General features: G+C 47.2%; 2 protein-coding genes across 3 annotated transcripts in view; one reads left to right on the top strand and one right to left on the bottom strand.

Annotated features, from left to right (window-relative positions):
* CLHC1 (clathrin heavy chain linker domain containing 1) overlaps positions 1 to 13,582 on the bottom strand; it is a 39,275-nt gene extending 25,693 nt beyond the window's left edge. Inside the window, exons 1-4 of one of the 2 annotated variants that reach the window (XM_040994053.1) lie at positions 13,530 to 13,582; positions 6,245 to 6,494; positions 2,208 to 2,395; positions 419 to 552 (exon numbers count right to left, since the gene is read on the bottom strand). In XM_040994053.1, the coding sequence (XP_040849987.1) occupies positions 419 to 552; positions 2,208 to 2,395; positions 6,245 to 6,421 (499 nt within the window). In that variant the 5' untranslated portion in view covers positions 6,422 to 6,494; positions 13,530 to 13,582. Of the gene's footprint in view, positions 1 to 418; positions 553 to 2,207; positions 2,396 to 6,244; positions 6,566 to 13,529 lie in introns of those variants that run through there. The other variant, XM_040994054.1, reaches the window with a different exon arrangement.
* A 339-nt stretch (positions 13,583 to 13,921) lies between these two features.
* On the top strand, positions 13,922 to 15,738 carry RPS27A (ribosomal protein S27a). Its single transcript, XM_040993457.1, has 6 exons — positions 13,922 to 13,960; positions 14,062 to 14,126; positions 14,459 to 14,513; positions 14,883 to 14,968; positions 15,269 to 15,400; positions 15,558 to 15,738. Exons 2-6 carry the CDS (start codon positions 14,079 to 14,081, stop codon positions 15,705 to 15,707), a joined length of 471 nt encoding a protein of 156 aa, XP_040849391.1. The 5' UTR covers positions 13,922 to 13,960; positions 14,062 to 14,078; the 3' UTR covers positions 15,708 to 15,738.
* Positions 15,739 to 15,820: the final 82 nt, after the last annotated feature.

Below are 15,820 nucleotides of genomic sequence, written 5' to 3'. Positions count from 1 at the left end.
ACTATGCCAGTGGTTTACAAACATTAGAATGCATCAAAATTACCTACAGAACGTGCTAAGCAAAAAACAACCAAAAAAACACAAAACCAAAAACATGACTGCTGGACTCAACCACCACGACTGGAACATTGTATGTATGTGTAGGGATCCACCTGATGCTCATGGTGATGCAAAAGTGTACTTTAACAGTCACTGCATCACACTTCATACAAACCATTCACACTGGAATTCTTTCATCTTTTAGAGTGGTTGAACTTTTTCTCTTTCCCCTGCATCTACCTGCAACCCTGAATCTGAGGACACAACATACACTTGGAAGAGGCACACATCAGCACATTTGCATGAGCTTTCTAAAATGGGTAATAATACTTGGACACACTTGGGATTTCTCCCAAATGTTTTAAGCAAAATACAGTACCTGGGATACATGCTGATGGGTCTTTAGAGCAAGCATAATATTTTGTTTCTTCTGTATAATACCCTTCCCTAAGCCGTCTTGCTTGATGTATTTGCGACTGGATCTTTGAAGAATTGTTTTCAATAATTCTCATCCTGAAAGCCAGAAACAGAAAAGCTTTCTTACATTGCATTCAACTAATTTGATCCTAAAATTATGAGTCAGACCAAATTAAATTAGGAGGTTGGTAATCTGGTGCAGCGGATTGGTTTGGAACCCGCAGTGCTGGCATCCCAGAAGGGTTCTGACCCAAGTTCCAGCTACTCCAGTTCTAATCCAACACCTTGCTAATGTACCTGAGAAAGCAGCAGAACATGCCCAGGTGCTTCAGCCCTTGCACACCTATGGGAGAGCTGGAAAAAGCTCCTGATTCCTGATTCAGCTCACACAGCCCTGGCTGCTGCAGCCATTTGGTGAGTGAACTAGCAGATGGAAGATCTGTCCCTCTCTCTCTAATTTTTTTAAGGATTTATTTGAAAAGTGGAGTTACAGAGAGAGACATCTGGTTCACTCCCTAGATGGCTTCAATAACTGAGGCCCAAAGCTTGGCACTTCTTCCAGATGTCCCATGTGGGTGCAGGGGTCAAAGCACCTGGGCCATCTTCCACTACATCAGCAGGCAGCTGGATTGAAGTGGAACAACCAGGATTCAAACTCGTGCTTGTATGAGATGTCTATTTGGCAGACAGTGGATTTAAGCTGCTAATGCAGCAATGCAGACCCTGACAAATAAATCTTAAAATGAAAAACACACACTAAATTATTACTTCATTTTGCCCAATTATAATCTTGAACCATTAGGAATAGGTAGAAGCTTAAAAAGCAATGCCATGAAAAATGTCTCACAAATGAAAATTTTTCTTTCAAAGCATTAATAAAATTCTACTACTATAGTTCTTAAGCCTATTAGTAATTTTCAACTGCTAAACATGATAATCTGGCCAAAAAGCACCATTCAATCCTTTTAGTGGAAAATTACTTTTGCAATGTAAACATTATTTTTGTAATTGTGTAGTTTCCTACAGCAGTGTAGCAAATTAATATAAACCTGCTGTCAAACAACATGCATTTCTTCCTCCACTGTTCTGGAGGTCAGAAGTCTAAAAGTGGTATCGCTGGCCCACATCAAGTACAGCCAGGGTCATGCTTCCTTCTGAGCATCAAGGGAGAATCCGTTCCTGGCCACCTCCAAACTCAGAGCTCCATGCTTCATCACGTCCACCTCTGGCTGCATCCCCTCTGCTGGGGAAAAACTCCCCCACCTTCTTCTTGTAAGGACAATTGTGATTACATCTGGGCCTGGAGCAATAGCCTAGTGCCTAAATTCTTGCCTTGTATCTCCTGGGATCCCATATGAGTGCCTGTTTGTGTCCCAGTTACTTCACTTCCCATCCAGCTCCCTGCTTGTGGCCTGGGAAAGCAGTCCAAAACCTTTGACAGCCCAAAGCCTTGGGACCCTGCACCCGTGTGGGAGACCCGAAACAAGCTCCTCTCTCCTGACTTCAGACTGGTTCAGCTCCAGCTGGTGCAGCCACTTGGGGAATTAACCAGAGGACAGAAGATCTTTCTGTTTCTCCTTCGCTCTGTAAATCTGCCTTTCCAATAAATAAATCTTCAAATATGAATAGAAATAAAAATAGAAATAAACAATTTATATAAAAACAAAAAAAGACCACTTAAGCCATGTTACACTAGCTGCCCTTGTTAAGGCACAAGTAGCACTGGCCAGGTTGCTCACTAATACACTTACTTTGCTTTAAGCTGTGTTATTCTTCTCTTGTGATACACGAAAGTGGTGGGCTCTGCTGCCAAAACTTTAAGTTTTCCATGAAGATAAAATGAAGCTCTTTTTGTTTTCTTTATTGTCTCAATAAAGGCATCATATTCTTTTTTGATTGAAGTAAGAATGGATTTGTATGCAGTGACATAGTCAATTACCTGAAATATGATTTTTCTGCCTATGGTACAGATTTTTTTCTAAAAGACAATGGATCAAAATCCTTGCAAAGAACATATAGGTTATTTTTTAAATGAAGTGATCAGCAATTAGAAATCTAAACACTTTCAACTAGTTCAAACATGACTGGGAACTACAAATAATTAGCATTTACTGAGTAGGTATTTGTTGAGCACCACTGGAGTAGATACTATGAGCTAGTAATAGAATGTACTGCTAGTGACAGTATGGGTTAATAATATGCTTGTAGGGCCCGGCGCGGTGGCGCAAGTGGTTAAAGGTCCTCGCCTTGCACGCCCGGGATCCCATATGGGCGCCGGTTCTAATCCCGGCAGCCCCGCTTCCCTTCCAGCTCCCTGCCTGTGGCCTGGGAAAGCAGTCGAGGACAGCCCAAAGCTTTGGGAACCTGCACCCGCGTGGGAGACCTGGAAGAGGCTCCTGGCTTCGGATCGGCATAGTATCGGCCCGTTGCGCTCACTTGGGGAGTGAGTCATCGGACGGAAGATCTTCCTCTCTGTCTCTCCTCTCTGTATATCTGCCTTTCCAATGAAAAAATAATAAAAATAAATCTTTAAAAAAAAAATAAAATAATATGCTTGTAATGATATGATTACCTCCCATGCCTGTTAGCTGGAAAAAAGTTATTTCTGAACACTCATGGGAACTGTTGAGATTCAAGGCCAGTGCTGGGGGAGTAGGAGGTAGAGCTGCCCCTGGAGCACCAGCATCCTATACAGGTGCCAATTCATGTTCCCACTGCTCCACTTCCAATCCAGCTCCTTGCTTATGTACCTGGAAAAGCAGTCAAGGATGGCCCAAGTCCTTGGGTCCCAGCACCCACATGGGAGTCCCAGAAGACACTACAAGCTCCTGGCTTCAGATCAGCTCAGCTGTGGGAATGTGGCCATTTGGGAAGTAGAACCAGAAGACGGACATCTTTCTGGCTTGCTCTCTCTGTGTAACTCTGTCTTTCAAGTAGATTAATTAATTAACAAGAATGCCAAGAAAATGTATTAAAGCAGAATATGCATACTATATGTAGCATAGAGCTAGCAATTTTGTTTGACCCACAAAATATTTAAAATTTTGCAAATTTTATCCTAAAACCATATATTCAGCTTTTCTTGCAAACTGAAAAAAGTCTATCAACATAGAATTCCCCTTCCTTAGCAGTAGCCAATAATGGAGTTTTTAGATTGGCTCTGCATTCTACCACAAATCCCACGGTTCCTTATTCTCTTAATTAACTCTACTATCTTCCTACCCTTTGCAGGCACTGGAGTGTGAAACATCGGCATTAAGGTTTCTGTTAAACTGGAAAACAAAGACACACACTGCAACTGCTCCTATTTGCTACCAGAGCCTGAGGAAGAAGACTGGTATCCATTCTCTCCCAGCTCCTATCTAAGGATCCAATGTATTTATACAAAGGCTACTAGGAATACACAAAGCCAGCCACTCCGCAGAGACCTGATGCTTCCAGAAGACAGGGATCCACTCTTCCTGGTTACACAAGCCAAGGCACCACTCATCAAAGACCAGAGCCAGGAAGGCCTGGGTAGATGACCCTTCTGGCCTTGAGTCTCCAGGCTACACCACTTTAAACATTACTTGGTATTTGCTCTCCAGTTCCAAGTGTCCAGAGATGCAAACTTTCACTTTTACCATCTTCCCAACTAGTCCAGGAAGGTGAGAAGTCACAGAAATCAGTTCTTAATAGCTCATTAACAATCTAATGTGCTGGAATGACATGAAAATGAAGAAGTCTACTGTGAGAAGCTGGAAGAAAAGTTTCTCTAAGCAATAAATAAATTCCATTTCAGACTCCCTCCCTATCCTGAAAGATGGGATTCTTTTCAATGTAAAATTACATAATGTACAATTAGTTCAGATGGAAAATGTAAATATTTTATAATTTCATGTGTTTTCTCCAAGAACTAAATTTACCAACATCTCCAAAATGATCTCACTGTAACTATATTAATATAAAGCAGACAGCTTCCATGTATGACAAATGCTGACGGGTGCTAGCCTTTGGATGCAGAGAAGCACATCACAGCTGGGCCCTGATTCCACACAGGGTGTTGGTGTGACTCTTGATATTTATGAAATCTACTCAGGATACTATACTACCTTTATGTAAACATTCGCCCAATACATTCGTTAATAACTAAAACACCAAAGGCAATATGACTGATCAGAACATACAAAATATACTAACTCTAAAAGATAATGACTGGAAAGGGAGATTTTGTTTCTTTATTTTATATTCTCAGTGATATGTACCAATCCTTAATTCTACTGGTAGGCACATATCACTGCATTGTGCTCACTTTTCCTAAGAGTGAAGGACTAAGGTTTTTAGAGAAGATTGTGTCGAATGGTTAACAGATAAATAAAGGACTGAGTTCCTGTTGTGCCAAGGACTGTTCTATTCAAAGACCAATGGTTTATTAAAATCGTAAGGTAAGGCCCTGGCATGGTAGCCTAGTAATCAAGCCCTCACCTAGTATGTGTTGTCCAGCTCCCTGCTGTGGCCTGGGAAAACAGAAGAGAGCCACCCAAAGCCTTGAGACCCTGCACCTGCATGGGAGACCAGGAAGAAATCCATGGCTCCTAGCTTTGGGTCAGCTCAGTTCTGGCCGTTGTGACTACTTGGGGAGTGAACCAGCGATGAAGATCTTTCTCTCTGTAAATCTGCCTTTCCAATAAAAAACAAATAATTAAAAAAAAAAAATCTTAAGCATTTCTTCTAGGCAAGGAGAAAATGCTGTGTATTTCACTACCTTTTTCTCTCACAGCATCTTCCGAGGGAAGATGACAAAAAATAATAATTAGTATTGATGCAAAAAACTTCAATTGTGGGCCTGGCAGCATGGCCTAGTGGTTAGAGTCCTCGCCTTGAATGCGCCAGGATCCCATATGGGTGCAGGTTCTAATCCTGGCAGCTCCACTTCCCATCCAGCTCCCTGCTTGTGGCCTGGGAAAGCAGTCAAGGACAGCCCAAAGCCTTGGGATCCTGCACCCACGTGGGAGACCTGGAAGGGGTTCCTGGCTGCTGGCTTTGGATCAGCGCAGCATCAGCCGTTGTGCTCACTTGGGGAGTGAATTATCGGATTGAAGAACTTCCTCTCTGTCTCTCCTCCTCTCTGTATATCTGACTTTGTAATAAAAATAAATAAATCTTAAAAAAAAAAACAAAGAAAGAAAACCTCAATTGCTTAAAAGTGAGAAAAAAAAGAACACTTTTAAAACCCTAAGGATAATAAAGCATGTTACATAAAGCCACAGCATTTCCTAATTTGTTTTAGTGTTTTTTCATTTGTGTTTCAGCATATTCTAGTATGAATTCCACATTTCTAATGTTAAGCCCAGTCCAACCTTATTTATCGTAACCACCTTGATCTCTAAGTAGAAGATGTTGTGGTTTAATATGTGAGATCAAATATAAACCAACACTTTAACGAATTGACAAATCCAAAACAGGGCACAAACACACTACTGCTTAAGGTTTAGTTCCTAACAAGGTAAGTGGTATCTTCAAATGCAAGGGTCCTTGTGACTGTCTGGGCACAGTTTGCCAGCCCAACACTTACTGCCTGCTTCTAAACTAAAATAACTGACACAGTGATTGACAGCTGGGTAATACCTACGTAACTCCATAACTACAGGCATCTTACCATCCCTTACTGACAAATTGGATGAACTCAAAATTGACGATGGAGATCAGTCAAACAAGCAATAATGCTGCCAAGGCAGGGGTACCTGATTGTCAAGATGGTTATTTCCAACCTCATGAACACTTCATTGTCTTAAAAGCATTATGATACCTTATCAAAAACGGTGCGATATATGGTGTAATATTCATCAGCAGGTCCTTCCTCCTTGCAGCCCACTCTTTCAGTTTCTGTAATTATGTATCTTTGCATATTTTCCAGAAAGTCCTTGTCACTGCTACTAATGATAGGAGGGAGAACGGCATGCTTATTGATCTCCTGGGCTGCCATAAGTCACGATCTGCACACTGGTTCACCAGAGGAAACTTAAATCTTGACTGGCTTTTGCAATAAAGTGATAAGCCTGAAGGGGGGGGAGGAAGGCCATAAATTAATACAGAGTTTTAACAAAATTAAATATTGATCCCCAAAATGTGCTTGAAGCAGAAAAAAAAAAACTTCCATGAGTCTGTTGCTGAGATGAAAAGTTCAACTTGTAAATCAATACTATTTTGCTGTCATGCGCTATCCTTCTGAGAAAGGCCAAATCCCACTTATTTCAGAGGTCTTCTTTCAGGGAGCAGCGCAGCTCCTCGCATGTATCAGAAAAGAGACGGCTTCCTAGGTTGAGCTCAGGAATTGGCAACACAAGGCTTAGCACTCAGCAGCTGGTGTGAAATCTAGTTGTAAGCCTCCTGGTGTCACAAGCAAGGACAAATATTCCTGTAACCCAGCACCCACCTGGCCCAGTCACAGCCGCCACCATATAATGCCTACAACTTACATATTTAGTTTTTAATAAACTGTATCATTTTCATCTTTTATATGAAACAGCTAAGGATTAGACAGATGTATTACATTGCTTTTTAATGAAGAATCATTATCCTCCTGAAGCTGATTCTGAAGATCTGGTCACATTAACACCAACTACAACCTTGGGATTACTTAAAAAGTTCCCACATGGCCTCAGGTGAGCTGTATCAGGGAAAAGCCAGGCTGGGCTGACTGTTCCTTCTGGTGCAAGCATAAATCAGAGTGGGTGAGGGTTGGTTGGGCTTTGTCGCAGCATCAGCTGGCAGATGTTGGCACCAGCGACTAATTCTGTCAAGTTAAACTGCAGAACCATCTGGAGAGTGCATGTTCCGGGAGTTGAAGTGGTCTGGGAGGGAAATAGTGGGCACCTCCCTCCTGGGTTATCACTCCCACTGGAAAGCATGAAAACCAGGACCGGGGCAGTGGTGGCTAGACAGAATGACAACCACTACCGTGTGTGTGGGCTGGATGGGGACCCGGTTGGGTTACACCAGGCTTCAATGTCCACTGCCATGTATGAGAGCTGAATGGGATGTGGGACAGACTGGATCAGTCTGCTGCACATACTGGCAAGCACTGGAACGAGGGCAGGGGCGGGCCTGGTGGGGATTATTGTTGGTTGCCCCGAATAGGCTGTAGCCCCCCACTGGTTTGTGTGAGAGCTGACTGTGTGCTGGGCAGAATCTGGCTTCACTGTAACATCCACTGGTTCATGTGGAAGACATGGCAGGAGACAGAACTGACCTAGCGATTATAATCAGCAGCATGTACATAAGCTGTCTGAAGTGACGAACTGTGCAGGACCCTGTACAGGTAAGCACACACAAGAATCTGGTCTGGATCACTTCGGGAGAAGTTTATTTGGGGATCCCTCCAACTAAACTGCTGATCTCAAAACTCAACCATGAAAAGAAGTGCAGATTCCATGGTTTGACCATGGAGTGCTAGTGTCACAGTTGAGTTGCCTCTGAGGTTCAGACGGAGCACATGGAAGATACGGCAGTCCACAGGACCCTGCAGAGGCTATCCAGTACCACAACAGAGGACGGAGAAAAGAACAAATCATTCAACTACCCTAGCCATGTGCTGGCAGTGAAAATCTGGGCAAACAGAGACTCTAAAGTGAACCATGTCAGCCAGTGTATTTTGGAGACATTTCATCATGTTTGATTGGTGAGACTGGCAGCAATTCAGAACTGTTAAACTATCAAAACCACCTGAAAAGGACCCTTGGAACATGCCCCACTTTGGGGACCTGGGATGGGTGGGAGGCTGTGAGGGGCTTCTCCCTTTTTCTTTCACCTTATCCCAGATACAGAAAAAAAAATAGCAATAATAACATGCGGAAACAAAAAAGGTCCCCACAAAACCAAACATTTTCACTTTTCCAACAATTACAGAACTACATATTCATGCTATACAATCTGGGATATATATGCCAAAGAATATAAACAAGAAAGAAATAAAAAAATTAAGAAAGAAAGAATGTCCCAGCCTGAAGGATAATCACTATTTAGTACCTTGGTATATCACCTTCTGATCTTTATGATTATAAAAACTGGGATCAAACTCCATATTCAGTCTACCTTATTTTTTAAAATATAACTTATAAAGATAGCATGTTTCATGGCATAATATTCCTTACAAATTTAACAATTTCCCCACTGTTAGACATTTTTGTTAATTTAAAAATGATTCATGACACAGCCCTAGGAGAGGGGCAGCCTGGCAGGCGCTTGCTCTGGGTTTTTCAGGATGGGTTCCTGCTCACACCCAGGTGAAGGAGGACTACAGAGGGAAAACCATCAATAAGGCCACTTTCCTGCAGGTAAATGAGGGAGCTGAGGCCGAGTGGTTTGGAGCCCCCATGGCAGACCTGAGCTGAGGTAGGTAGCATCGACCACCACTGAACACCACCCACTGGTGCACACTAAAGCTAGTGCTGGGGGCCCATCTGGCAGGGCTAGATCACAGTACCCACCAGTAAGCCTCACCCCTGTGGAACTGTAGTCTCTGCTGGTACATGCAAGACCTGGGGCTGGGAACAGGCCTGGTTGGGAAGCTAAGGGGATGCCCTGATTATGTTGGGCTCCCACCGGTGATCATGAAGGCTGGAATGGAAGCAGCTGTCTGGGCTGGATTTGGCTCCACTTGGCATTTGTGTGGACTGGGTCTGGGGAGCACCAGACTGGTCTTAACTCCAGCACCCGCTAGTACTTGTGAGAGCCAGGGTGAGTGTAGAACAGGATGGGCTAGGTCTCGGCTCCCACAAAACCACGTGAGAGCTATGTCTGGACATGGACCAGGTATGGCTGGACTGCAACACCCAACAGTAAGAACCGACTTGGGTATGGGCCAGTTGGTCAAGGCTACTGTTCCTTCCAGGACAAGAGGCAGATTAATTCAGCTTCAGCCAAGGACCCACCAGGGTGTGTGAGATCTGTTATTGGGAGGAGATCTGCTATAGGAGCCTGGGGAACTCCTTTGTCAAGACACAGTCCCTGCAGGTGAGCACAAGAACAAAGGCCAGGAGCAGTCCAGACTAGGTCAGGTTACAGCACCCACTGACACACAGGCTCAGGTCTGGCTCAGGTGTGTGGGGGAGGGGATGCAGGCTAGGCGTGGCCAGTTCGTAACACCCACTGACAGATCTGAGAACAAGGACAGGTTGCAAGTTGGGTTGGGCCGGGCTGCAACACCAGCCAGTTCACATTCGGGATGCTGAGGCGAGGTGAGCCATACCAGTCTGGGTGCGGCAGGTGCTGGGTCCATGAGCCCTGGGAGCAAGGCTCTGGCGGGGCCTGGGTTGCCTGGCCCAAGTCCCTGGGCCCGCCTACTTGGTGGGTGCCGGGTCTGTGAGTCCTGGGCATGGGGGGCCCTGGGTGGGCAGCCCAGGGCACCAATTACACTAGGAGAGCCTCACTGGCTGCCTAGGGCACACTTGTGGAGACTTGGTGTTGGGCTTGCAGGGGTCTGGCAATGACACAGATGGGGGCGTGTCACATCTAGGATTGGTGGCCTGACCAGGGAGTTCATGTGTCAAAGGTGGGCCTCCTCAATGAAAAAGATGGAGCAGTGGATCAGGTCCTGCAGAGGACATCTGGTAGCACAGCAGAGGAAAGAGGACAGAGCAAATTGGACAACTACCCCATTTAAATGATGACAGCAAAGGCTGACTATGTCAAATAATGGATATTGCAACGGGTACCTCACCCTTGGATAGACAGACTGACATTTCAAAACTAGCAAAACAAAACAAAATTAGTGAAACCACTTGGGCTGAACCTTCAGAACCTGCGCCATGTTGGGGACCCTGGGTTGATACTGGTCAATGCAGTGATGGCGAGGCTGCGCATTGCTTCTCCCCTATGCTCTCCCTCCTCCCAGATACAAGAAGAAACGGAAAATTCGAAAACACTGATCAGACCTACTTTTCCCTAACCCTCAGTTCCTTCCCACTCTCAACTATGTAAACTTTGGGCCCGGCGGCATGGCCTAGCGGCTAAAGTCCTCACCTTGAACGTGCCAGGATCCATATGGGTGCCGGTTCTAATCCCGACAGCCCTGCTTCCCATCCAGCTAGCTCCCTGCTTGTGGCCTGGGAAAGCAGTCGAGGATGGCCCAAGGGTTTGGAAACCTGCACCCGTGTGGGAGACCCGGAAGAAGTTCCTGGATCCTGGCTCCGGATCGGCATAGCATCAGCCGTTGTGCTCACTTGGGGAGTGAATCATCAGACAGAAGATCTTCCTCTCTGTCTCTCCTCCTCTCTGTATATCTGAATTTCCAATAAATAATAATAATAATAAGCTATGTAAACTTCATCAAAAACAAAACTAAACCAAAACACTAGTCAGCTTAAAAAAAAAAAAAGATTCCTTTATCTTTGAAAGGCAGACTGACACAGAGAGGGGAAATCAGTATGACGGATATCCCCCATTGCTGAATCACTCCCTAACGGTCACAGGCTGGGAAATGCCAAAATAGTTTAGAACTTTTAAATCCCAAATGGGGTGGGGGGCAGGCACTTGGCACAGCAGTTAAGTTGCCACTGGGAATGCTCATATTGCAGTTCGAGTCCCAGCTCCAACATGCCTAAGGCGGCTTCCCATTAACGTGTGCCCAGGAGGCAGCAGAGGGTGGCTGAGGTCCTTGCCCTGCCGCCCACGTGGGAGCCACACAGCACTGCCTGTTGCGCCCACCTGGGAAGTCAACTGGCAGGCAGAACGTGGAACAACATGTGCTTTAAAATGTCCTTATGCCTTAAAATAAAAACACGAATTTATTTATGTTTTTTATCTGGATAATAAGTCAATCTAACAAAGAAATATAAACTAGTTCCAAAAAGCAATAATTACCAGACTTCCTAAATGAGAAATTCATTATTTTTTTTTAAGATTTTATTTTTATTGGAATGGCAGCATTACAGAGAGGAGAGACAGAGAGAAAGATCTTCCACCTGCTGATTCACTCCCCAAGTGGCTGCAATGGCCAGAGCTGAGCCTATCTGAAGCCAGGAGCCAGGAGCCTCTTCCAGGTCTCCCACATGGGTGAAGAATCCCAAGGCTTTGGGCCGTGCTCGACTGCTTTCCCTGGCCATTTGGGATCCCAGAGCATGCAAGGCAAGGACTTTAGCTGCTAGGCTACTGTGCCGGGCCCCATTTCTTCTTCATTTAAGCAGTAAATATTGAGCATTTACTAAGCACCAGGCAGTATTTTAAAGCTAGCGATTCAGCAATAGATCAGATGAAGTCTCTGCCTCCTGCAAGCTTGTAATCTAGTGGTAAAGATGGACTACACATAATTTCAAAGGTTCAAGATGAAACTAAAGAGGAAAGGATGAGTGTAAGGATCTCTGGGGACCAAGTGGTCCTTCAAGAAAACCCAAATTCCTCTGCATTACCTAGTAACACCCTAGAGCAGATGTGGGCAAACCTTCTCCATAGGCCAGTAATGGCCATTTGGACAATGAAAATGTCAGTTGCAAGCCACACAAAATTGCCAACAAAGCGAGCCTGCTATACACTGATGGAGTTCCAAGTCCTTCCTGTGATGACCTTAGCAGGGCCACACCAAATGATTTCGTAGGTCTTACAAGGCCCAAGGGGAACTTGAACTCTTTTTCTCTCTGACCAAATCTGTCCTTCTCTTGTTCCTGTCTTCCCGACCCCTCATTTCAATTTCCACAAACTGGTTCCCTTACTTCAGTGTCTTCCTTTACTTTACAAAACCTTTCCTGGGTCCAGTGTGGCCTAGTGGCCAAAGTCCTCGCCTTACATGTGCCAGGATCCCATGTGGGCGCTGGTTCATATCCCAGCTGGTCCACTTCCCATCCAGCTCCCTGCTTGTGGCCTGGGAAAGCAGTGGAGGATGGCCCAAAGCCTTGGGACCCTGCACCCATGTGGAAGACCAGGAAGAAGCTTCTGGTTCTGGCCGTTATGGCCACTTGGGAAGTGAACCTGTGGGGATGGAAGCTCTTTCCCTCTATATATCTCTATCTATATCTATCTATCTATCTATCTATATCTATCTATCTATCTATCTATCTATCTATCTATCTATCTATCTATCTATCTGCCTTCCCAATAAAAAGAAATAAATTCAGGAATCAAATTAAAAAACAAACAAAAACCTTTCTTTCCCACAGACCTTCTGGGCCTCAAAACATGCATGTTCATTTGGCTTTTACTCATCCTCAGATCTCAGCCTAGGTGGCCTCAGGAAAGCTACCTTGCACTCCCTTGAACTTGGTCAGGTACCACTAGCCTGCTCTCTCCCGGGGGGGGGGGGGGGAGGGCTTGCACTTGGCCTGTTGTGGTACTACCACTCAGCCACACTGTGCCACAGGGTACCTGCTTATATTGTCTCCTCTGTAGGCTGCAAGCTTGGGAAGACCAGGAATGCCCGGCCCTGCACACGCCAGAGCATGACAATGCCTAGCCCAGCGGGAACTCAAATACTGGCGGGATAACCGATCATCACAGAGAAACAGTCGGGCTGGCACTGAACACACATGAGCTGTGGTGCTCTCAAACTACAACAGGCTTGGTGTTTGTTTCTGAGCATTTACAAAATGCCAGTGAGATACATAAGCTAACTAACACTACCGTTCATTCCTAACAGACCCGCAGGGACACACCGAGTACAAGTCCACAGGTTCTAGTGAGTGCTGTAATGAAGCAACTAATCTACTGTCAGCAACTGCGACATCCCACATGGCGCTGGCTCCCGCGCCGCTGCTCCAGTTCCCACCCAGCTCTTTGCTCACGCGGCTGGGAAAGCAGCAGAAGGTGGCCCGAGAACCATAAAACCGAAAAACCAGAGATTTCAGCAGGTTAAGTCATTTCACCCTCAAGAGGGACATAAACGCACTTCATCTTCCTCAGGATGGGCACAGGTTGGCGACAGAGACCCCTGGTGCGGAAAGCGCTCCTTTCCCATTCTCCTGCCCGCCCCGCCTGCCTCTCCTATCACGCTCTCTGACACGACATTGCTTCCTTGCGCCCCTAAAGCTTTCCTCCTAGGCATCCCGTCCGTTCCCCAACCGCACGAAGCCCGACGTTGCCTCAGGGCCTTGGCCAGGCCTCACCTCGCGCCCTTCCTCCCAGCACCGACCCGGCACGTAGTAACCGAGGAACCGGGGCGGGCGGCACTGCATTGTGGGACGAGTAGTCCAGTCCGCACGAGGGCAGGAGAAGACTACAACTCCCAGAACGCACTTCCGTTTCCTCCATTTTTTTCTGTCACGGGGTCCTTTCCCCTGGGCCCACCTCCTTTTAAAGACTCTCCTAGTCGCGTTACCCATGGGGGGTTGGGGGAGCTTTAAAACCATTGTTAAGTTTTAAACACAGCATTTAGTCAGCATTCTGAGGGTGACTGTCAGACGTGAGGTGCACGGGGCAGCCGGCGCGCCCGCGATCAGGCGCCTGCCGTGGCCGCCTCGGGGGCGGGGCGTGCGCCGGGGGTGCCGGGAAGGCCCGGGGGCCGGCGGCGCTGCTCCTTTTCGATCCGCCATCTGCGGTGAGTGTGTGCTCCTCGGCGGCTCTCCGGCCCGCGGCCCCCACGGCCCCCTCTGCCCGCGGCCCCGGCCTGATCCGCATCGTCCTTGTCCCCCCTCTTAGGTGGGGCCGCCGCCACGATGCAGATCTTCGTCAAGACCCTCACGGGCAAGACCATCACCCTCGAGGTACGGGCCGGGCGACGCGCGGAAGCCGAGGCCCGAGCGGGGTCCGGGAGGGCAGGGCGGGCCGGCGCGGCTCGGGGGAAGCTCTGCCCTGCGCCTCCGGGCCCCGGCGCGGGATCCAGCGCAGCTTGGCCAAGCAAGGGTGCGGGGGTCTGCGCTTTGCACGCGGCGGCGGGAGGAGGCCCCGCGCCCGAGCACGTGGGGTCCGCCGCGGCGGGGGAGGCTGCCTCGGACCGGCTGCACGCCTGCATTGGTTTCCACTGCGTGGTTAGCACTCCGATGGGATTATGTGAGCGTTCTGTGTAACCAACGCGCTTGCCTTTCACGCTTTCTAGGTTGAGCCCTCGGATACGATAGAAAATGTAAAAGCCAAAATCCAGGATAAGGAAGGTGAGTAGCGTTCTGGGGGCAGCATGCCTACCCACACAAGGTAGGCGCAAAGCTCGGGCAGGATGGGACAGGGTGGAGTAACAAGTGGGAAGACATGATGTGACAGTGTGAGCCCAGATGGGGGTCCATGCAGTGGGTCCCATCTGGGTGAATTCGGCCAGGTTAATTCCTTGCCTGGTAGCTGTTAATTTACCTGTACAATTTGGAGAATCAGTGATAAGGCAGATGCACATTCGGAGCTGTCTAGCCTGTAGTGAAATGCTGGGCGACGGGTGTTGAATCCTGCTACCCTGCATTATCTGTAGACCTGGGCAAATGACCTTGTTCTGGCATCTTAGGTTTTGGGTTTTTTTTTCCCCCCTTCATTAGGAATTCCTCCGGATCAGCAAAGACTGATCTTTGCTGGCAAGCAGCTGGAAGATGGCCGAACTTTATCTGACTACAACATTCAGAAGGTATGAGTGGGAAAGGGCCAGCCTTGGGTCGGAGGACCCGTTTTGGAATGTTGATGTGCAAAACGTGGGATAAATGGCAGATTCTGAGGTGTCTGCTACGCTAGCCTGGTGTATTTTCTCACACTTAATTTTACAGCCCCTCCCGTGAATTCATGTCTTTCAATCTTGACAGCTAACCGAAGAACGACATACTATGGAGTAGGGGTTCTCCCCATAGCATTGTGTTGTTAGAAAGTATATGGTGTTGCTTGTCTGTTTTCAGTGCAGTGTGAAAGCCAGTTTGCTCTGTCCCATTCGCAGGAGTCCACTCTGCACCTGGTGCTGAGACTCCGTGGTGGTGCCAAGAAAAGGAAGAAGAAGTCGTACACCACTCCCAAGAAGAACAAGCACAAGAGGAAGAAGGTTAAGCTGGCTGTCCTCAAGTACTACAAGGTAAGCCAGCCTTTTCTTCTCCCTAAATGGCCACGATGATGGGAGCTGGCCAGTGTGCAGCCAGGGGCTCCTGCCAGGGTGGCTGGGGCAGAGGTTAGCCAGATAAGATGATCTGGTGTGTTGAAAGAAATTCTTAACACAGCTTTGCACTTTGCAGGTGGACGAGAACGGTAAAATCAGCCGCCTGCGTCGCGAGTGCCCCTCTGACGAGTGCGGTGCCGGCGTGTTCATGGCCAGCCACTTCGACAGGCATTACTGCGGCAAGTGCTGTCTGACCTACTGCTTCAACAAGCCTGAAGACAAGTAACTATGAGGAATCAATAAAAGGCGCTGACCAGCACTTTACTGTTGACTGACTTTTACTTCGGGAACGTAAACGATGGGTTCTTTGTTCTGGTTGGTGCCACGTTTGCCAGTGTG

Source organism: Ochotona curzoniae, unplaced genomic scaffold (assembly GCF_017591425.1).
Source record: "Ochotona curzoniae isolate NIBS_2020 unplaced genomic scaffold, NIBS_Ocur_1.0 contig_883, whole genome shotgun sequence".
Taxonomy (NCBI): Eukaryota; Metazoa; Chordata; class Mammalia; order Lagomorpha; family Ochotonidae; genus Ochotona; species Ochotona curzoniae.
The sequence above is the reverse complement of the archived record's forward strand: the minus strand, read 5'-3'. Positions and strand labels throughout refer to the sequence as shown.

Bases quoted from the DNA above. Each gene is read 5' to 3' on its own strand.
- RPS27A (XM_040993457.1), top strand. From the start codon at position 14,079: ATGCAGATCTTCGTCAAGACCCTCACGGGCAAGACCATCACCCTCGAG. The intron at 14,514-14,882 runs GTGAGTAGCGTT...CCCCTTCATTAG, and splicing joins CAAAATCCAGGATAAGGAAG to GAATTCCTCCGGATCAGCAA. The intron at 15,401-15,557 runs GTAAGCCAGCCT...TGCACTTTGCAG, and splicing joins CTGTCCTCAAGTACTACAAG to GTGGACGAGAACGGTAAAAT.